Source organism: Notamacropus eugenii, chromosome 4 (assembly GCF_028372415.1).
Source record: "Notamacropus eugenii isolate mMacEug1 chromosome 4, mMacEug1.pri_v2, whole genome shotgun sequence".
Lineage (NCBI taxonomy): Eukaryota > Metazoa > Chordata > Mammalia > Diprotodontia > Macropodidae > Notamacropus > Notamacropus eugenii.
Window position 1 is genome coordinate 198,349,592 of NC_092875.1, and position 24,086 is coordinate 198,373,677.

The 24,086-nt window shown below is 37.3% G+C and overlaps 1 protein-coding gene across 3 annotated transcripts in view; it reads right to left on the reverse strand.

Moving 5' to 3' along the window:
- Window positions 1-24,086, reverse strand: part of KIAA0319 (KIAA0319 ortholog) — a 143,186-nt gene that overhangs the window by 94,983 nt on the left and 24,117 nt on the right. For all 3 annotated transcript variants that reach the window (XM_072603969.1, XM_072603970.1, XM_072603971.1), the window contains exon 2: window positions 17,711-17,878. In XM_072603969.1, coding sequence (XP_072460070.1) covers window positions 17,711-17,792 — 82 coding nt within the window. In that variant the 5' untranslated portion in view covers window positions 17,793-17,878. The remainder of the gene's footprint in view (window positions 1-17,710; window positions 17,879-24,086) is intronic.

Here is a 24,086-nt window from a genome sequence, read left to right on the forward strand (position 1 = left end):
CAATTTCTTAAACATGACAATTGGTCAAAGTTCCAATTTTGATTTTGTAAGAGTGATTAAGTATATAAAGCTTAGAAGTGGTCATCTATAATGGTATTACGGTCAGTTTTGTAGGAGAGTGGACCTCTGGTTTTCTACAAGAAGATAAAGGGAAGAAGATGCTGAGATGGTGTGCTGAAGATGACTTGAATGAGCATCCAGACCAGAAAACTGCATCAGATGATGTTTCTACCTAGACTGCTGTATGAGATGGAACCTCTGAGTGGACAATTCATTGATCTACCTTTGTATTTTGATTCTCTGTATTTGTACTTATAAAAGGGGACTGCCTCCTTGTAATCTGTCAATGTATCGGTCAACTTTGCTTCCTTCTCATATTCACATAAAGGGGAGATAGATGAAGGGGAGAATTCATAGGGGAAATAATGTGAGGAAGTATTTATTGGATTTGGGTGTGGAAACAGGAATTTTAATGAAGAAAAAAGGGAGTTTGTAAGAAGCTAAATCTCTCCACTTGCTGTATGAAAATAGATGACAACGGAAAGGCAGTAAAAGAAATCACTAGGAATATTAGAAAATTGGCTTACATTCTGGCTCAGACTTGGACATCACCATTTAGCACTTCTTGGTGGTCCTGGTTTGGTGATAGCTGGTGGAAACAGCTATTATGGTTTGGACTCATTGTCATCAGTGGAGTTACACTACCCCCAATTTGTCTCCCTTGCATGACACAATTAATAACCAGACTAGTACAAGATTCCCTTTCAAAGATGATTAGGTCAGAAACTAAAGCTGAAGGGTTAATTAGACTCATGGTCCTAAAGAGCCAAGGCTGGATACCAGAAGATAGTGGAGAAGAAGACAGGGAGGATGATTTAGCAGAGGCAGCCTTCTGAGAGTGATGTGAGGGACAAAAGTGGTCAGAGGGACAAAAATAAGAGGAGGGATTAAGTGAACTCAGGTTAGGTGAAGACCCCTCAGGCATGAATTCCCCAAAACCCCCACCCTCCCTGCCAAAGCTAAAGTAACTAATTATCCCCCTTAGGCAAATAAAATAAAATGCTCCAGGATGAAGGAGAACCACCAAAGTTCTGGTCATGCAACCTGGTGTACCCCACCCCTTTACTTCCCCTTCATCACCCCCTTATGCTACATTGGCACTCTTCCCTTAAGTTCCATATTTGGTAACAAAAGACCTCACTGGTGAGCAATGATCCTTTTCCTGTTCTTTGTCTCTGGGATAGATGCCTGCGTTAATGACCATTATGCCTGGATTCCCAGCCAATGGGAAGAGAGGCTAGTGGGCTTCTGCATTAGGGACTATATAATGTTGTACTCTGCTCCGCTCAGGTGCATTCCTTTACTAATACTGCCCATGCCTTTGAGGGAAGTGCCCCTTCTCATAAGATTGTGAAAATTCCTTTTTGCCTTCTACCTTGAGAAGCCTCTGAGTTTAATTTGAGTAAGGGTCACTGTATCCCACACACTGCTAACCTAACTAATAAATTGATTCACGTTCAGAACCTTGTCTCTCAGTTCACTTTAACTTCAATCATGACAGTGCCCAGTTTCTAAGAATTGGGTAAATTTAGTAAAAGTTAAAAGCACTTAGTGAATTACCAGAAATCTTTCTATAAAAATTCTTGAGAAAATATTTAAATAGGGCAATGAAGTTTAGCTTTGTTTTAAGGATATACAGTTTAAGAATATGCTATATATACTGCACTAGCTGTGTTTGATGAGAACAAAGTTGGCCCTGTTCTTTGAAGGATGAGGAAAGAAGATACAGATTTCCCCCAAAAGAAGTGTTAATGACCATAGAAAAAGGAGACAGTTGAGGAAAGGACCCTAGTGATTGCAGAGTTGCTATTAAGGAGAAACCTGGGACATCTATGGATTGACAGTTATTAGACGCTCTATAGGGTTATGTCTTCATTGCTTGGTAGAGTTCAAGTCCTATATAGCCTTTGGGAAGGGAAAGTAAGGATATTACCACATAGCACTTCCTAATCCAAAACTGTTGGACCTGACAATCTCTAATATTCTTTCCAACTTTCAAGTCTATAATTTTTGTGATCCTGCCATCAAAGTTTCAGAAGGCAAAAACAGAGAATTTCAAGTTGCCTTGAAATAGGGAATGTGTAAGATAGATTCTTATTCTGGGAAAAAGCCATAAGTCAGTTGTAGGTAAGGTGAATTTTAGTGTAAGGTGGATTTTAGTGTGTATAAAGTGAATTTCTCTTATTATTTCTCAGAGTGCAGTTTCCCAGGATCCATAGCCATAAAAATCAATAGTTCCCAAGTACTAGATATGAATTCCCACAGTTACGATTCAAAATATCTCCACCATGCTTGCACACAGTTATGTAATGGTAAATAATCTAAGCATCCACTATGGCTATGCAGTGATATATAGGGATGGGGTGATGCGAAGTTGTGAAGCTATTGCTGGCAATATGCCATCTTTGTCTGTTGGCCTATAAAGCAGGTGGTCACTAGACAGTAATGGAAAATTCTTATGGTTGAATGCACAAATGCTGTGTGTGCCTCAACTAGCCCTCATTGAGGCTTGGGGGGAAGAGTTGAGTGCACAAGCTGGAATGCTGTGCATGGCTTGATTGGCCCCCATCAAGGCTTGGAGGGACTCTGTGTTTCCCTCAACTGGCCCCCATTGAGGTTTGAGGGGATTTAAGGGATGCACAAGTTGTGCCTGTCTCAGTTGACCCTACTGAGATGGAGGGATGGTTGTACCCTCTTCTCGCTGGCCCCTGCAAGAAGGGTAATTAGGGAATGCTGTGGAATTTGTGCTCTCATTACCAGCAATCCTCTTCTGAGAAAACTAAACTGGAATAAAGTAAGATTATTAACCCCTTCTTAGTGTCTTTCCTGTCTGACAAAATCAAGAGTGAGCCTGTGCTAGCAGCCCTCAAATGTTCTGTGTTTATCTGTCTTACATCAGTATACATCTCTTTAATAAAAATATTGTAGTCTAGTCTCATTGACTAATGAGAAGAAAAGGCATGTTGCAGGTTGGTTAGTGTGGCAAGTTCTAAGGGTGGATGTTATCAAAAGTTATACTGACTCAGTGGCCCACTCTCCCAGACCTGCTAGTCAATCAGTGATGGAGGAGGTGTCACCCAGTCTCTGGGTTACCTTTTTTGGGTTACCTTTGTATTACCTGCTATTTATCACATACCAAATCACCTTCTGCCTATTTGGACCTGACAAACATCACATATAGATCATTGGGGTGGAACTGAGATGCAATGGCCCATTTCCTTTTTGCTGACATGGACCTGTCAGAATTATTTTTATCTTTGGAGCTATGCTCAAAGGGCAACCAAACTGTGCATACCCTTTGACCTAGTAATACCACTATCAGGTCTGTGTTCCAAAGAGATCATAAAAAAAGAAGAAAAAACTTACATGTGCAAAAATATTTATTGCAGCCCTTTTCATGGTAGCAAAATATTGGAAATTGAGGGGATGCCCATCAATTGGGGAATGTCTGAACCAGTTGTGCTATATGAATGTAATGCAGCACATTGTGAAATAACAAATGACTGTGAGAAACAAAAGAAGGAATTCAGTTTTCACACAATTAAAACTACTCCCAGTATTGAGTGATAACAGAAAGTAAGTCAAGGGTGACTGGTTCTAATCAGAGCTGTGACCTAGCAGAACCAGACTTCTGATCAGGTAAAAGGTCAGGGGGAATATATCAAATAAGAGAACATAAAGTGGGAGCTTCAGGAGGTTGCATCTAGTCAATGGAGAACAAGGAAGGAAATTCGAATTGGGAGCAGCATTAAAAAGGCTTGCATTTGTCTGAACAAGTGTACTCCATTAAGGGACCTATCTATTCATTTGGAATAAATGTAAAATAAATGTAATGAGAATTTTCCTGGCTTCACAATGAGTATTTTCTTTCTAGAGTGAGCATGTTTCCCACATAATGAAAAGGCAGACTTCAGAAAAACCTGGAAAGACTTACATGAAAAAGTGAAATGAGCAGAACCAGAAAAACATTGTACATAGTATCAGCAACACTGTGTGATAATCAACTATGAACGACTCAGTTCTTCTAAGCAAAACAATGATCCAAGATAAGTACAAAGAAGTCATGAAGGAAAATGCTATCTATATCTAGATAAAGAACTAATAGACTGAATGCAGATTGAAGCATATCTTTTTCACTTCATTCTTTCTAGTGTTTTTTTCTCTTTTAATATGTTTCTTCATTCACAACTGTGACTAATATGGAAATATTTTTACATGATGACATTTGTAAAAACTATATCAAAATGCCTAATATTTTCAGAAGGGGTAGAGGAGTAAGGGAGAAAAATTTGGAACTCAAAATCTTATAAAAATGAATGCTAAAAATTTTCTTGATATATAACTGGGGAAAAATAAAATACTATTAAAGTTTTAAAAAACAGAATTGTCTTTATCTCATTTATAAAAATTATTAATAAAAGCTGCTACATCTTGAATCCTTTTCTGATCTCCAATGATTAGCCCATAAAGTTGATATTCTTTAATAAATTCCTTTTAACTGTATATTTCTTGAATTTTGCCTCACTAATCAGGGCAGGGTGAAAGTCAGAACAAAGCATCTTCCTTTTTTTAAAAATTATTTATTTATTTGTTTGTTTTCAGTTTTTAACAATCACTTCCATAAGTTTTAAATTTTCTCCCCTTCTCAAGACGGCATACAATCTTATATGGGCTCTATACATATATTCTTATTAAACACACTTTCACATTAGTCATGTTGTATAGAAGAATTAAAAAATGGGAGAAAGCATGAGTAAAACTAAACAAAACCAAACATAACAAAAGAGAAAATAGTCTGCTTCATTCTGCGTTCTGACTCCATAGTTCTTTCTCTGGATGCAGATGGCATTTTGCATCATGAGTCCTCTGGAAATGTTTTAGGTCCTTGCATTTCTGTGTAGGACTAAGTCTATCAAAAACAGTCCTCACACACTGTGGCTGTTACTGTGTATAATATTCTCCTGGATCTGCTCACTTTACTCAGCATCAGTTCAGATAAGTCTATCTAGGTATTTCTGAAGTTCACCTGTCCATCATTTCTTATAGCACAATAGTATTACATTATATTCATATAGCACAACTTGCTCAGTCATTCCCCAATTGATAGGCATTCCTTTGATTTCCAGTTCTTGGCCAACACAGAGAGCTGCTATAAATATTTTTGTACATGTGAGTCTTTTTCCCATTTTTATGATCTCTTTGGGATACAACTCTAGAAGTGATATTGCTAGGTCAAAGGGTAAAAGCATTTTCCTTTCAACAAATGGTTTGCAAAAGCTAGGTCCTTTTGAGGGCATTCACCCTGGACTACCACTGAGGTCAGGCCTACTCTATCCCATTCCAGCTGGAAAAGAAGCTCAGTGCTTCAGATCAAGCACTTTTTCCCCTACCCTTGCAAACCCCCTCCCCCCAGGATTAGTTAAGCTATGAAGTGGTGGAGAATCTACCTCCCCCAAATTCAGGATGGATGAAAGAGAAATAGGTTCCAAAATCCAAATTGTGTGGTTTGGTTTATTTTTTTTCACTTGTGCATGAAGAAAGAAAGGCTCAAGGGGAAAGGCCAGTAAGGATAAGTCTTACATGTATTTGCATGGGGACACCTATATTCATAAAGGGAGCAACTCTACTGGGCTACACAAACTGCAATCATTTGGGAAAATCCTGTCCACACCTAAGAGGTAAGGCTCAGTATGGTCTGGTAAAATTGTGGGATAAAATGAAAATAACATTTCAGCCAGATAAGGGATGGGACCTTTGTACTCAGCCAGAAGTGCATTCTAAACTTGATTTGAAGATCTACAGCAAGGATGTTGAGAGAGGCTTGGAAGTGATGGGGTTCAGACTCTGGGAGTTTCCTTGAGCTCCCCTTGAATCTTCCCACTTAATCTGGCCTTTCTTACTCAAATCTAATCTTCCCATTTGTTCCGGCAGTCTCAGGAAGCCCATGGGTTTTTCATTATCATTCTACTCAGGTCTCTGTTGTACGCCCCCCCCCCCCCCCCCACTCTGGATCCCATCAAAACCCTATTTCCCCAGGCTGTCAACAACTCCCAGCAAGATCTGTATTCATTCCCATACTGCCCCTATCAAGATCTCTGGATTGCCCCACCTGCTTCCCACCCAAACCCTCCATTGTCTGATATCTCCTGATAGCCTCCGGCTATTTCCAGTCTTTGACCCTCCTGGGATTCCCTCCTTGGACTTTTCCTTAAGACCCTCCCTAAATCCCTCCTACCATCACCCTGGACTACCAGACCACCCCCTAGATCCCTTTTCTGTATTTAAATTCCATCTTGCCTCTATGAAGGTGCTCAGATTCAATCCAGCTCAGATTCTGTCTAGATAAGATTCTGTCTGGCTCACTTGTGAATACAAGTGTTACAAATACTTAGGTTCCTTAAGAGGCAATCCAATTTGGCAAATCTTTAATAAATTTTGTTTCTTTGGCTTTAAGAAGGCTTGAGTCGAATTCATTCGAGCATGACCCAGACTGTTGGTATCTTGAGGTCCACGATCACCCCTCAACCTCATCAGAAGTAGCAATTATGCCTCATTATCATTGAAATAAAACCAGAATAGCCTCTAGGGTAAAAAAAAAAAGGGGGGGCGGGGTGTGAAGGATAACAGAATAGAAGGGGAAATATGAAAAATTCCTTGGAGGAGACATCCACCAGCCCCACTTCCAACCACTTGGTAAAACCACCATAGCCTAGGCCCAGAACCTCTATCAGACAAGGGGAAAGATATTCACAATGAGCAGGCAGGAAGAGATGACTAGGAACTACTCTATGGACAAAATATTAGTTCTATAGATAGTCTGGGAGATGATAGGTAAAGGAAGTGCGTCATCATAATGTGAAAGAAACAAGATGGGTGCAGTTTTGAAGGGTTTTAAGCTAAATTGAACAGAAAGGGGTAATAATGTTTGAGGAAGCTAGGGAGAAGAGGAAGTGAGTAGAAAGTTAAGAAAAGTTGTAGTCTGAGTAAAGGATTTTGGAAATTTGGAAAGAGAGAAATAAGGAAAGGTTTTGATCTCATTTGGATAAAAAGGATATAAGAAACTATGCGAATATTCTTTATGATAAGCAGCTTAAAATTCCTGGACTCCCAAGCCGGGGGATGGAAATTTGAATCTACTACTTAGGACCTCTCCTTATCTGAAAAGCCTTAGGGACAAGTAAAAGAGGGCGGGTACTATTTCATGGATACAAAAGGAATTGATTAGGCTCTTTTGGATAGCTTGAAAGGAAATGGAGACTAAATTGTAGAGAACTGGGAGTGCCTGGTGTCTTTTAAATTAAAGTTCAAATGGGGTACATGATCTAGGTATAAAGACGGATACTATAAACAAATTAGTGGAGCAAGGAATGGTGTATTTATGGAGACTTATGGAGAAGGAAAGAATTTTTGATTAAACAAGAGATAGAAAATACTATTAAGTGCAAAATGAATAATTTTGATTACATTAAATTGAAAAGTTTTTGCACAAACAAACCCAATGCAGCCAAGATTAGGAGGGAAGCAGAAAACTGGGAAAGAATTTTTGCAACTAGTGTCTGTGTTAAAGGTCTCATTTCTAAAATATATAGAGAAATGAGTCAAATGTACAAGAATACAAGTCATTCCCCAACTGATAGGTGGTCAAAGGATATGAACAGGCAGTTTTCAGAGGAAGAAATTAAAGCTATCTACAGTCATATGAAATAAATCACTATTGATTAGAGAGATGCAAATCAAAACAACTCTGAGGTACCACATCACACCTATCATATTGGCAAACATGACTGAACAGGAAGATGATAAATGTTGGAGAAGATGTGGGAGAGTTGGAACACTAATCCATTGTTGGTGGAGCTGTGAGCTAATCGAACCATTCTGGAGAGCAATTTGGAACTATGCCCAAAGGGCTACAAAAATGTGCACACCCTTTGACCCAGCAATACTGCTTCTAGGACTGTATCCCCAAGAGATCATAAAAATGGGAAAGGGTCCCACATGTACAAAAATATTTATAGCAGCTCTCTTTGTGGTAGCCAAAAACTGGAGATCAAAATCCCCATCAGTTGGGGAATGGTTGAATAAATTGTGGTATATGAATGTAATAGAATACTATTAGGTTAGAAGAAATTATGAACAGGAAGACTTCAGAGAAGCCTGGAAAGACTTATATGAACTGATGCTGAGTGAAAGGAGCAGAACCAGGAGAACTTTGTACACAGCAACAACTACAGTGCGTGAGGATTTTTTTTCTGGTAGACTTAGTACTTCATTGCAATGCAAGGACTTAAAAAATTCCCAGTGATCTCTTAAGGCAAAATGCCTCCCATATCCAGGGAAAGAACTATGGAATTTGATTGCAAAATGTAGCAGATAATTTTCTTCTGTATTATGTTTTGGTTTGTTTTATGATTTCTCCCATTCATTTTAATTCTTCTATGCAACATGACTAAGGTAAATATGTATTTAATAGGAATGTATGTATAGAACCTATATAAAATTGCCATTTCAGAGAAGGAGGAGGAAGGGAGAGGAAAAAAATCTAAGTTATATGGAAGTGATTGTAGAACACTGAAAACAAATAAAATAATAAAAAAAATAAAATGAGTTTATTGGTAATAATGGGCTCTCCTTTTTAACTGCTAGCAGTAGTTGAGATTTAAATGTTATCATTAGCCATGACAAATATGGATATATGTTTTGTATAATTTCAGATGTATAATTAATATCATTTTGCTTAACTTCCCAATGGGTGCCAGAGGGCTGGCAAATTCCCAAAGAGAGAATTTGGAACTTAATTTTTTAAAAAGAATGTTAAAATAAATAATTTTTTAAACCAAAAAACCCGTTACTATTAGTGATTATAAATGATTTTGTCCTGAAACTATATCACAATGTGGTCTCATTTACAATTAAATGTGTTCTTTTATTGGGATAACTGTGGTAAATCAGAACCAAGTTAAAAGTACACATTTGTTATCTGCCCTTAAAGCAGGAAAAAAAAACAATACTGGCAAATGTATGATCAGAAAAACTTGAATCAAAAACTCTACTCTCAGAAATTTATTAGCTATGTAACTTTACTATTGTTTACCTCAGTTTCCCAACTTGTAAAGGAGAGAATGAAATAATAGCACCTACTTCTCATGGTTATTTGTGAGGATCATATGATTATAAAGTACTTAACATAGTACCTGGTATATGGCAAAGCACTACATAAATGTTAGTGTAATTATAAAACTTTATACTGGGTTTTAGATGTGATTAATATAAAATGCTAAAAGTTTTAAGATGATTTTTCTATATAAGATAATTCAGCTGAAATGAAGTCACCTGATTGGTAATGGAATTGTTCCATGTTTCAAATAAAGCAACTTCTCTTTTAATCTAAATATTGTTAGATTGTGAATTAAACTGCTAAAAGAAGCAGAAAAAAGTTTGAAATCTGTTATCTTAGATCTGCTGATAATGTCCTGTAATATTCTGAAGTACTGTCATTTAAGAAACTAGAACCTTCCAGGTTTGGTTGTAGTAAAGAGGAACTGTCACCAAAAATTATTTGGTTATCACTTATGAAATTTTTTATCAAGTTAAGGTGGGGTAGGGGTAAGGGGCATTGTTATAATGTTAAAACTTAGCAAGCACTTACATGGGCATATTTTCAGCCCTGTGAAAGGGCTTTCTGTGTTCTGAAATTTCTAAATAATGAATTGATTTACTGAATAAATGGGATGCCCTTTTTCATTCCTTGAACAAAATGGAAGTGAAATTTTCGGCTAGCTTATAGTAAAGAGTGAGTTTCCTTTAAGGTTATCTGCCTATCCCTACTGAAAATGAGATTATACAGAAAAGAACATATTGAAGTTATATCTTAAGTCAGATTAGTCTCAACAATCTCAAAGATTTGTTTTTACTTTAAAGGGTGAACGTACAATATCTTAAGAGATGGTTATCTGTTAGCCTGGAGATTTATAGGTATGAAGTGTGAAAAGTCTGAGAGACATAATTTCTTGGAAATGAATAACTAACAAAAGAAAAGAGGCAAAAATGCCCTCGGGGTTCAAATGTGTGTACACTGGCTATCTGAGATGATCTGAGACAGGACCAAGATCTTAGAATGTTTAGTAATTCTGAAGGAAGCACTAAGCCAAAGCTGAGCCAAAGAGGTTTGGGTTTTTTTTAAATTATAGCTTTCCTTTTTTTTCCTATGTTGGAATGATTAATTACTCAGAAAAATTAATCATTGGTTATTAGTATAAGAAAGAAATAATCATTTCTCTCATAGCAATTGGCCGGTGTTGTTTTTCTAAGTTTTTGAGTAAACTATCATATATTCATTCACTATTTGTAATTCCAAAACGTAATTATTTTCTTGATTTCTAAAGGTAAATTTTTACACTAGAATGAATTTAAACTCAAGGAGAAGGAGGAAAGTATGTTCAGTGAATTTTTAAGACCTCATAAACTTTTATTATAGCAACACCATGAGAGAAATAAAAATAATTTAGCTCTAAATTTTGATTAAAGAAACCTGCTATTTGAGTTTAAATCTCATGGGACTGTAATGTGATATTCTACATTTTGATTTCAGGTGATTGTCTATATTGTCGTGAGGCCAATAATCCACCATTGGGGGTGGATGGGGTATGTCATGTGCTGCTCAAAGCAAGTACAGACTGAGAACTGCACAGGTAGATGTCTGTCCCTGGGAAAGGTCGAGGGGATGATCATGGCATGGCCCAAGTAGGATCCACTTGATTCATTTCCCCACTATGTTATTTCCTTTTGAACAGGAATGTTTCCCATTTGTTTAATCCTGGGCCTGGTTATGATACCCTATAAATGAGATGGAACTTGTTACATGATTGGCTGTTCCAGAAACTTAACTGACTTTTTTTTATCTGAACTGAAATACAGCAAAGGATCCTGGTACTCCTATGTAGAGTCATTCTGTGACTTAGGCTTGGGCCTGGAGGACAAGTTTTGAGGCTGTTATAATCATATCCCTGCTTCTTTCTCTTATAGAAAATTTATATTATTAGGGCAGGCAAACAGTGAAAGTTTGTCATTGCAATACTGAATCTATTAGATTAATACTAAAACATCTGATTAATTGTAATAAGTTGCAAGTGGGAAAGATCTTACTGCTTTTTATCTGAATTTGTGGTCATTCCATATCTTAAGCAAATGTTAAATTAGTGCTTTCCATATGTATAAGATTAAGTCCCCGAAATATCTCATTCTTTCAGAATGATACAGGAATAATTAGACAAAGAGGAAGGAGCTTGTGAAACAAAGACATAAATCTATTAATTTGTAAGGTTAAAGTCAGGAACTTCTGTTTTTGTTTCAAGGAACAGAATTTCATTGTAATTACTTATCTCAGTGGAGAGTAACTTATGAACTTTCTTATTGAGAGAAATGATGATTTCTCTCATATTAATAACCCATTAATATGGGGGGTGTGTGTCAAGTTTTTTCTTTTTTCTTTCTTCATTCAAAGTCCAGTCTCAAGGAGATTTTAGATCTTGCCCCAAAATTTACCCCACCTAGACCATCTTCCCACCTAGATCATCTTCTCTACATGGAATTCTTACCCCACTCAACTAGAAAACCCTACAAAGAGAATCTAAACTATGTGAATTCTGGCCTATTGTGTTTTACTCAGACAGATTTTACTGTGGGGGGCATGAGGGGGAGTATTTAAATCCCTTGTCTACATTGCCCAAGGCTGAAGGAGGTTAGGGTAGAGAGAAGCAATCAAAGTCAGGTCCCCTAGCCCCTCACTAGACTAGGTCCATCTCTCATTGTAATATCTATTTTCTCAGTAATTGTTAACCAACCAGAATTGATTTCTACCTATCAGAAACACGCAAGTTTTGAAGAGCATATAAGCAACCTCCATGACTTGTCTTTAGGCTATAATAAAAAACCAAATGACCATCCTTCTATTAATTATTCACTAGTCATAGTTAATAAAATGGTTAATTTACCTAGAAATTATGTCACTTGGACTTTTTGTACATCATATTGCATTACCTTAATGGAAAACTCAGTTTTACTTAGGTTTGTTATTTTATCTGGGAACAAAACTTGTATATTTTAAATAACACAAGAAAGTTCATAAGTTACTCTTCACTAAGATAACTGATTATAGAGATAATCTGATTGCAAGATAACCTGTGTGCAGAACGAACATGTAAGATGGTTAGGTGGTACAGAGGATAAAGTGCCAGGTCTGGAGTCAGGATTTGTCAAGTTCAAATTTGGCCTCAGAAACTTACTAGCTGTGTGATCCTAAGCAAGTCACTTAAACCTGTTTGCCTCAGTTTTCTTATCTGTAAAATGAACTGGAGAAGGTAATGGCAAACTACTCCAGTCTCTCTGCCAAGAAAATCCAAATGGGATCAGGAAGAGTTGGGCATGACTGAAAAACAACTGAACTAAAAAAACATGTGCTGAAATGATGACAAACTATCATCTCCTGAAATTTCATGGAAACCACTCAAGAATTACCTTAAAGATGCTCCCATTGTTTAAAAGGCTTCTCAGAATAAGTAGTCTCTGTGTAAAATCTAATCCATTTAAGCATGGTTAACAACTGAACATATTTTGCTGTAGACAATTCATTTCATATAAATTGTTTTCTAAAGACAATTTGGTATTAATTAGTTAGCATATTTATACATTCCATCCCAAGTCTTTTGTTACTTGTTACATTTAGAGTTAAATAAACATCTTTTAAACAATTTCATTTGTGTAATGTTGAACCTGGGGATAAAAAGCATCTATTTACAATGAGAGCTCGTATCTATGTACTCATGTATATGTATGATTAGATTCTTAATAACTCTCTTCTTCCTACAAGGAGAATTAGCAGGACTGAAAATAATTTGAGAAAACAACAAGGCCAGATGATTATGTATACAGGCCTTAAACATGTTACAATAATAAGTTCTAAAAATTAGATTCAGGATTTTACATATAAAATTACATTGATGACTGTAAAGAAGAAATATAGATTCAGAGTGGTATGTAAAAACTGAAATTATCTGAAGTTTCAAGTGAACTATGGGTTCCTAATTGAGGTTCTTCTTATATTTCTGTTGTCAATAGGGTTAGAATCACAAGGCTTGAACTAGTTTTTACCATATGATCTAGTTATTGGAAAAAAGCAAATTTAGAAGGGTGTACTAAATTGTAGAATTTAATAGAATTACCTAGGACTCTGCAAGTGTCTTGGGTCCAGAGAAAAAAATCCATTTGAAAGCGACCACTTCAGAACTGCCCCAAGAATGAGACCCATTCCAAAATGTCCAGGGGAAGATGTTTCCAGGGACCCAGTGACTACATGGGACATCTGGGACTCGGGATGAAATGTGCTGATTGACTGAACATTGGGAGTGGGTTACCAGGTTATAGTGAGGAGCTCAGGTTATTGAATATTGATGATCATTATTGTATTACTTTGGTCTTTTGTTTTTTGGTAATTATGTCTACTAAGTTTTTTTAGTGACTGTGCTAATATGTAAATCTCCTCTCTAAAACTGGTACATGCCTTAGTGCTGTTGCACTAGTGCTATGGGGTTGATTTCCGCATTTTGAGTTTCCCACTCTCTGGGAGGAGAGTATGGTGTGGCACTGAGCTCTAGACCCTCATTCTACCCCTTTCCCTCTATTCTTCCCCTGATCTTAAGAGATAATCTGCAGTACAAAATGTTGCCACTATTTTTACAATGGAATAAAGAAACCAAGTAGTTGCACCCAAAAAATGATTTATGTAGCAGTGCATGCTGCTGCTGAAACAAACCAGAACGTCTAAATGCTGTACTATCATTTACTTCATGATATGAATGAATCACAAAGCACTGATGAAATACTTATTATGTGCAAAAGCACATACAAAACAACGGAAAATCATCCAGCACTTGATGAGAGAGAGGATTCTACAGAATGTGAGGAGAACACAAAATGTTTCCCACTTTAAAAGAGAAATGACAATTGTGAAAGTAGAATCTATGACCTGCACAGTAAAATTAATGAACAAAATAGAGAAACTGGAACCAACAAGAGTAAAAGAGAGAACAATAGCTCTAGAATGGAAATACATGGAAGTAAAGGACAATCTAGAAGAAGAGAAGGGAAAAAAAGTACTAAAAGAAAATATATTTACTATACAAGCAAAACACAAAAATTTTGAAGACAGGATATGTGGAAACAACTTAAGGATCATCAGTCTCCCATAAGAATAGGATGAGACAAAAAACCTGAACATCAAAATTCAAGAAATAATAGAGGAGAACTGAACACAGAAAATGAAATCACAATCGAAAGAATTCATAGACCATCTAAGTGAATAAAACAAACAACCCAGAGTTGTATACTATGAGACACATGGTTAAATTTAAAAATTCAATCCAGAAATGTGTTCTGCAAGCAATCAGGAGAATGACCTTCAATTTTGAAGGAAAGAAAATTTAAATAACACAAAACTATTCTGAACCCACCAGAAAACTCAGAAGAGAATACAATAAAGTGTTCCAAGGAGCAATGGAACTCAGAATGCAGCCTGCTTACCTAGAAAATCTGAGTTTAACCATAAATAAAAAAAGATGGATATTTAATAATAAAAGAGGCATTTGAAACATTCTTAGAAAGGAGTAAAACTTTCTCTTGACATGAAAAAATGGGGACAGGAAGAAAAAAAAGCATTCATAAAATATTAATTATAGGCATTTTAGGTAGCATCTAGTATCATTAAATATGAGCCATGTTGATAATCACATAATATATTCAGTAGCCATATATTCTGTAAGAAATTAGACTCAGAATTGAAAATAATTTATAGAGCAAGGTAGCATTTACCTAATCAATGAAACTTCCTTCTGACATACTTTTTTTTTTAAATTTAGAAAAACACTTACTCATCACAAATGCCTCTAAGATTTGTCTTTCTGAGACTCCATTCAAACTCTGGTCATGAGAATGCATATCACTGAAAACAATGTCTCCATGAGGCAACAAGATATATTGAAACTAAGTCAAAAGGCATTAAAAAATGGAAGAAAATGTAAAGTATTGCACAGTAAAAACAAATTATCTAGATAACAGATAAAGGAGAAAAATTTAATAATCACTGGCCATATCTGATTGTCATGAACAACTGCAATTAGAAGAGTCTAGACACCATATTTCAAGAAATCTTAAAAGAAAACTGCTCAGATCTCTTAGAACCAGAAAGCAAAGCAGAAATAGAAAGAAGCTGCAGGTCACCCCCTGAAATAAATCTCAAAATGAAAACTCCCAGGAACATCATAGCTAAAATCAGAGTTTTCAGATCAAAGAAAAGAGGCTGCAGGCAGCCAGAAAAAAATAGCCATGGTCAGAATCACATATAATTTAGTAAAAATAATAACTAACATTTATATAGCACTTACTATGCACCAGGTACTGTGGTAAGCACTTTACAGTGATCTCATTGGATCCTCAAAACAACCTTTTGAAGTAGAAGTTATTATCCCCATTTTACAGTTGAGGAAACTGAGGTAAACAGGGGTTAAGGGATTTGCCTAGAGTCATACAGCTAGCAAGTATCTGAGGCTGGATTTGATTTTAGGCTCAGCAATCTACCCACTGGGCCACCCATCCCATCTCCCAATTATAGCTGTAGTTGTAGTTTTTACTCAGTTGTTTCAGCCATGTCTGACTCATCATGATCCCTTTGGGGGTTCTCTTGTCAAAGATACTGGAGTGGTTTGTTATTTCCTTCTCCAGTGCATTCTACAAGATGAGAAAACTGAGGCAAACAGGGTTAAGTGGCTTGCCCAGAGTCACACAGCTAGTAAGTGTCTAAGGTCAGATTTTTTAACTCAGCAAGATGAGTCTTTCTGACTTCAGGCCCAGCACTATCCATTTGGCCACATAGCTGCCTAATTATAGTAGTGACTCCACTATCAAGAAAAAGAAGGGCAGCTAGGTAGTGCAATGAATAGAGCACTGGTTTTGGAGTCAGGAGGACCTGAATTCAAATGCAGCCTCAGACACATGACACCTACTAGTTGTGTGACTTTGGGCAAGTCACTTAACCCCAAATGACTTGTCTTTCCCCCTCAAAAAGAAAAATAGAATTTGGAATATGATATTCCAGAGGGCAAAGGATATGGACTTAGACCCAAGAATAACTTATCCAGCAAAACTGTGGATAATGTTGCAGGGTGGGGGTGGGGCAGAAAGGGGGGGCGAGGTGTGAATGAATCTTAAATGAAATAGAGGTCTTCTGAGCATTTCAATTGAAAAAAACAGCTGTGGGAAAACTCTGAAGTACAAATACATAAAAAGGAATGCACAATGGTAATTGACTAAACTGAAAAAACTGCTTACATTCAAATATAGGGAGACAATACATATGTCCCTTCTGATCCCTGTCACTATAAGGGTTCATAGAGGGAGTTCAACTAGACAAAGCCCAGCAGCGGTTCTGTTATTTTCTGACGATCTTAATAACAGAAAGAGAGGGAAAGAGCAATGCACTGGGGTAAGAGGGAAGGGGGAACAGTGGAGAAAGGAAAGGAAAGTTAAGGGAAGTTATTATACACAGTGAAGGAGAGGAAAGGGGTAAAACAGGGAGGGGGAATTAGAGGTTGGGTAAATTAAGGGAGGGATTAATCCTGAACAAAATAAATTCTAAAGATGTATAAAATATTTACAATTCTTTCTGGGATGGTAAAGACTGGAAATTTGAGGGAGTGCCCATAAATTGAGGAATAGATGAACAAATTATGGTATATAAATATAATAGAATATTATCATGTTGAACTCTTATCAGTGTAATGAACAACCAGGATTCCAGAGAACTAATGAGAAAATATTTCTAAGTGCATAGCCAAATTGGAAATTTATTTTGATTGACTATATATGTGTGTAATGGGTTTTGTTTTTCTTGTGTCCTCAATGGTTGAGATATTTTCAAAGGTTTGAGGTAGGAGGGTAAGAAAGCAGATTTTAGCTGATTTAAATGAAATATATACATCTACATATATATGTATACATATATAAATGTGTTATATGTACATGTACATAGCATAGTATAATCATAGTATATACTATATACATGTATGTCTGTATATCTACATAGGTATATATACTTTGCACATATATATATTTACAAAGAAATACATATTTACATATCAAACATATGTATATGTATAAGAAAATGTTTCCTCTGTGTATACAAACATACACACACATATACACATGTATTTGTATATAGATATATATATATACACACACAAAGAAAACTTCGGAACTCTGATCAACACAATGATCAACCACACTTCCTTAAGACTCATGATGAAACATGCTACCCACCTTCTGCCAGAGAGGATAGACTCATACTGCAGATTGAGACGTTTATTTTAAACATAGCCAATAAGAAATTTTGTTTTACTTGACAGTACATGTTTGTAACTGGGATTTTAAGTTTTTCTTACTTTCTCAATATGATGGGGAAGGGGAGAGTAGAAGGAAGTGGAAGGAAGAGACAAATGATCTTTGAAAATAATATAAAATTTAAATTTAAATAAATTACTTTTTCTTCTGTACTCAAAGGTGCTCAAGGATGATGTATGGGTCTTGAGAAGTGAATGATTCCTACCTGCAATGGCCCCCAGCAGCAACAATGCAGAACGTACACCTGAGTCCATAGTCCTTTTGTGCCACACAGACAACTTGCCCATTGTTTGTTGACTCCTGACTTTGGGAGAGTATGCAATAACTGGTTTCCTTTAATGATGTTTAATATATAACTCTGGCCCCCAAATGACTGTAAAGACAAAGAAGAGACAAGAAAGAGAGTATTAAAAAAGTATGTTAAATTCTCTCTCTGTTACCCATACCTGTGCTGAAGCTATTTGCTTGGATTATAGCGTGATACAATAGAAGGAACACTGGACATAATTAAAAGACCTGGTTCCAAGTTTTGGTTCAGCCATTTAGTATCTTGTTATCTTGAGCGAGGTATCTCAAAGCAAGAATGAGCCTACAGCTCTGTCACTCTGACCCTGGATCAGGATCTTGGTTTTAGTTGACAGACCTGAGCTGGGGCCCAAACATAAATAACCAGGGAAAGAAACTTAGACCCATAATGAGCTTAGAATTATACTGCTCTGAACCAGCAGAATCATCTAGCTAGTTGTCACAAGCTAGGACTAGCATCTGTTTACTGGAGCTCCAAACAGGAACAAGTCTACGGTTGTGTTGCCCATACCCAAAAAAGAGCCTGGAACTTGCAAAGCCCATACCAGGAGGGTAGCAATCAGATGGCACCCTAGATCACGATGCTTAGGGTGCGCTGAAAGTTTTCAGTTCTCTCACCTGATCTACCCAGAAGCTCCTTGAAGAATATAGCATTTAATACTCAGAGAAAATAGTATCATATTCTATATAAGATAGAGCAGAATCAACCAGGGCCTCAGCATTCCCACCAAAACTATGCAGAGCCTGGCCTTAACATAAATTCCCAATTTAGGAAGTAAAGCTGCAAGAATGAATAAAAAAAGATACTGATGATAAAGAGCAATCATGAAACCAGGGATGCTCAAGATGCCAGCCTAGGTGAATAAATACTTACACCATCATCCCTTCACAACATGTTCCCCAACGTGAATAAATACCCATACCATAATCCATTCATAACATGTTCTCCACATCTATCAACCATGGCTTATGCTGACAAAGAGCCATCCAACTTTTGTTTGAAGATTCCTTGGAAAAGGTAACCCACTGCCTACAGAGGCAATACATTTGACTTCTGCATAGCAGTGATTGCTAGGAAGTATTCTTTGACACCAAGTTTAAATCTCTCGCTCCCTAGCTCTCCTAGTTCTGCCTTGTTTTGCCAAACAACTTAAGTCTAATTCATGTTTCATGTGATAGCCCCCAAAATACTTGAAGATAGTTATCACTGCACCCCCCAAAAAAATTCTTCTCAGGGTTAAACATTTCCAGTTAGTTCCTTCAACCAATCTTTTTATGGCATTCTCCAGTCCCCTTATTATCCTGTCTACCTACCCCAGGATGATCTCCAAATTCTCAATGTCCTTGCTAAAACATGGAACTCACAAATGAATGCAATAGGAACGGTTTAAAATACACTGTGTTCTGGACATATTACCACTCCTAATGCTGCTAGGATCACAGATCTCATTAGCTTTCTTAGTTTTTATGCTATACTATTGACTCATATTAATTTTACAATCCACTAAAATTCCTAGACCCTTTTCAGAAAAACTACTGTCTAATCACACCTCCCCCATTTTGTACCTTTGAAGCTGATTTTTTGAATACAAAGTAGGCCTTCATTTTTATTCATATTAAATTCCATCTTTTCACTTTCAGTTCATCATTCTAGCCTGTTGAGGTTTCTTTGGATCTTGACTTTTTCAGCCTCCCCAGTTTTGAGTAGTCTGCAAATTTTGATGAGCATGCCATACTGCATAAATTTGACAAACATGCTTATCATCCAAGAAATTCAGAAAAGTAATCACAGCAGAAAAGCAAACATAGATTCCTGGGACATATCACTAGCAGAACTATTTAAAGCTGACACTTTCCTGTAAATGACTATGCTTTTTTGACTGTTACCAACCTACCTAACTGTATTAGCATCTAGACTGCATCTCTCCAACTTGTCCTTGAGGGTAGAGTACAACATGAGACATATGACTACATAACCACTTTTGGTAATACTGAAAATCATGGAAGATGTCAGAAATATCATATTATTCAAGAAGGCAAATAGAAACAGAGACAAAGACAGAAAAAGACTGTACAAGTAGAAGATGGAGGAAGAACAGTTATACAGAAGTTGTTCTCACAAAGTTTCAGTGGATTTTGGTGGACTGTAAGGCCAATAGGAGATGAGGCAACCCAAAAACTAATGTGATCTAGGGGGAACTTAGGAAGGGCATGTATAGTTCCCAGAAATAGAAAGGTGAGCAGGGTGAAGCCAAGATGGTGGAGTAGAAAGACACACATACTGAGGCTGCCCCCAACACAGCCCATAAAACACCTGTAGAGAGGGACTCTCAACAAATTTTGGAGCAGCAGAAGTGGAGAACAATAGAGTGGAGGAGATTTCCAGCCCAGGGTGACCTGAAAGACTCACAGGAAGCGTCAGTTGCACTGGATGTGGAGAAGAGCTCAGAGCCCAGCGCAGCCTTGGCTGTGCAGCACATGGCTTGAGAACAGCCCTTGGGGGCGGAATCTCCAGTTGGAATCCCCAGTCCCAGCAGCAGAGGGTCCACAGATCCCTCAACCCACAGGCACCAAAGGTCAATAACAGGGTTTATTCAGCTGACCAAGAAGGGAGAGAGGCCTTCACATCAAGCAGGTGGCAGGAGTTCTCAGGGCAGCCCCTACAGCAGCCTGAGACCATAGCTGGATCATAAAAACCCCTGGGGGCACTGAAGAGCTGAGTCTTACCTCAGCCCTGTGTAGATGCCCTGAGGCAGCTGGTCTTTGTCTCAAACTTAATGGAGGCCCTGCCCTCGAAGCTTGACTGAATCCCACCTCCCCAGTGATAGCTTGACAGAACTGGACATCAGGTGCCTGTGGAGAGGAAACTCTACTACTAAGATTCTGGGAACAAAAATCCTTCCCTGTGCCCAGACCAGCACACACTTGATTGTGCCACCTTGGAGGAACTGATATCTTACAGGTCCCCAGAGTATACCCTACTCTTGACAAAGGACCCAAAATTCAAGTAACTGGTTGGGAAAATGCCCAAAAAAGGGAAAAAAAAATAAGACTATAGAAGGTTACTTTCTTGGTGAACAGATATCTCCTCCCAACCTTTCAGATGAGGAAGAACAATGCTTATCATCAGGGAAAGACAAAAAAGTCAAGGCTTTTGTATCCCAAACATCCAAAATAAATATTCAATGGTCTCAGGCCATGGAAGAGCTCAAAAAGGATTTTGAAAATCAAGTAAGTGAGGTAGAGAAAAAATTGGGAAGAGAAATGAGAGATGCAAGAAAATCATGAAAAGCAGGTCAACAACTTGCTAACAGAAACCCAAAAAAATGCTGAAGAAAATAACACCTTGAAAAATAGGCTAACTCAATTGGTAAAAGAGGTTCAAAAAGCCAATGAGGAGAAGAATGCTTTCAAAAGCAGAATTAGCCAGATGGAGAAGAAGGTTCAAAAGCTCACTGAAGAAAACAGTTCTTTCAAAACTAGAATGGAACAGATGGAGGCTAATGACTTTATGAGAAACCAAGAAATCAGAAAACAAAACCAAAAGAATGAAAAAATGGAAGATAATGTAAAACATCTCATTGGAAAAACAACTGACCTGGAAAATAGATCCAGGAGAGTCAATTTAAAATTTATGGGACTACCTGAAAGCCATGATCAAAAAAAGAGCCTAGACATCATCTTTCATGAAATTATCAAGGAAAACTGCCCTGATATTCTAGAACCAGGGGGCAAAATAAGTATTGAAAGAATCCACTGACCACCGCCTGAAATAGATCCAAAAAGAGAAACTCCTAGGAACATTGTGGCCAAATTCCAGAGTTCCCATGTCAAGGAGAAAATATTGCAAGCAGCTAGAAAGAAACAATTCAAGTATTGTGGGAATACAATCAGGATAACACAAGATCTAGCAGCTTCTACATTAAGGGATAGAAGGGCGTGGAATAGGATATTCCAGAAGTCAAAGGAACTAGGACTAAAATCAAGAATCACCTACCCAGCAAAAATGAGTATAATACTTCAGGGGAATAAATGGTCTTTCAATGAAATAGAGGACTTTCAAGCATTCTTGATGAAAAGACCAGAGCTGAAAAGAAAATTTGGCCTTCAAACACAAGAATGAAGAGAAGCATGAAAAGGTAAACAGCAAAGAGAGGTCATAAGGGACTTACTAAAGTTGAACTGTTTACATTCCTACATGGAAAGACAATATTTGTTAACTCTTGAAACTTTTTTCAGTATCTGGGTAGTTGGTGGGATTACACACACACACACACACACACACACACACACAGACAGAGAGAGAGACAGAGAGCACAGGATGAATTGAATAGGATGGGATCATATCTTAAAAAAATGAAATTAAGCAGTGAGAGAGAAATATATTAGGAGGAGAAAGCGAGAAATGGAATGGGGCAGGTTATCTCTCACAAAAGAGGCAAATAAAAGACTTCAGTGGAGGGAAAAAGAGGGGAAGTAAGAGAAAAAATATGAAGCTTACTCTCATCACATTTGACTAAAGGAAGGAATAAAATGCACACTCATTTTGGTATGAAAATCTATCTTACAATACAGGAAAGTGGGGGAGAAGGGGATCAGCAGGGTGGGGGAGATGATAGAAGGGAGGGTTGTGGGAGGAGGGAGCAATTTGAAATCAACACTCGGGGAGGGACAGGATCAAAAGAGAATAGAAGCAATGGGGGGCAGGATAGGATGGAGGGAATTATAATTAGTCATATACAACATGACTATTATGGAAGTCATTTGCAAAACTACCCAGATATGGCCTATATTGAATTGCCTGCCTTCCCAAAGAAAACGGTGGGGAGGGAGGGATGGGGAGAAGTTGGAACTCAAAGTTTTAGGAACAACTGTTGAGTATTGTTCTTGCAACTAGGAAATAGAAATACAGATAATGGGGTATAGAAAGTTATCTTGCCCTACAGGACAAAAGAGAAGATGGGGATAAGGGAAGGGAGGGATGTTAGAAGAGAGGCCAGACTGGTGATAGGGGCAATTAGAATGCTTGGTGCTTTGGGGTGGGGGGAGGGGAGAAATGGGAGAAAATTTGGAACCCAAAATTTTGTGGAAATGAATGTTGAAAAGTTAAATAAATAAATAAATCTTAAAAAATACATAGATAAATAAATAAGAAATAGAAAGGTGAGAGTCTCACTGTGCTGTGCCCTCATCAGACTTCATCTGGAGTACTCTGTTCTGGTCTGGACACCTTAATTTAAGAAGAATATTGATAAGCTGAAGTGTGTCAAGAGGAGGGCAACCATAATGGTAAAGAACCCTGATTCCATGACATATGAGGATAAGCTGAAGGACCTGGGCACGTTTAAAACAAGATAACTGTCATGTCAAGAAAAGATTAGACTTATTCTGCTTGGTATTTGTGCCTAATTGTAGTCATCTCTAGGGCAGGATGGGGAGAGGGAAGAAAAAACTGGGTAACTTTATGATATATGATAACTTTATATTTAAAGGGAATAGCAAATTATACATTACTGATTTGCAGTTTCATGTGCAATCATCCTTTATATTATAATATGTTATGGAAATGGTTATTTTTTTCCATAAATTAAAAATAAAATAAAAACTGTTTTAAAAAATATGAGGGAATTCCTTCTGTGTCTGGGTTGGATTAGATGAATGCTGAGGTGTCTTCCAACTCTCAACTTCTGTGATTCTGTCATAGTGAGAATTAAATATGACAGAAATGATAAGTTAAGTAATCCTAGGCCAAATAAATAAGCTCTATTTACCAGCCTGGTAAATTGAGGGCCTGGGGTTGGAGGAAGTGATCAAGCTGAATTTGATCCTAGAATGGGAAACAAGGTGAGGAGGGGACAGAATAATTATATCCTGATTTTCCCACCAGGAAGGGTATTTTACTGACTGCTTATCATTTCAACATTGGTTTTATCAACATTTCTTGGTTCTTAGAAAAGTGACCAAAGTTAGTAGACATCCCTTGGATAAGGTTAACAATCAGACGGTTGCGCGCAGTCATTAATTATGTCCTCCAGTTGTTTTTTATACTGTCATGCGTCTTTTTCTTATTATCTTTTCTTGCTCATGTATTCATCTTTCAATACCTGTATTTACAACTGAAATTTTTTTATTCAATTTTTTTTTATGCGACCAAAGTTACCTACAATTTCTTTCTTTCCAAAGAAGCACGAAATATTCAGGATTGAATATAGCTTACTCAACTTGGTTGGTAGTTCAAGCCAGTTCTCTCTAAGGATCCTGAGTCAATACCTGGA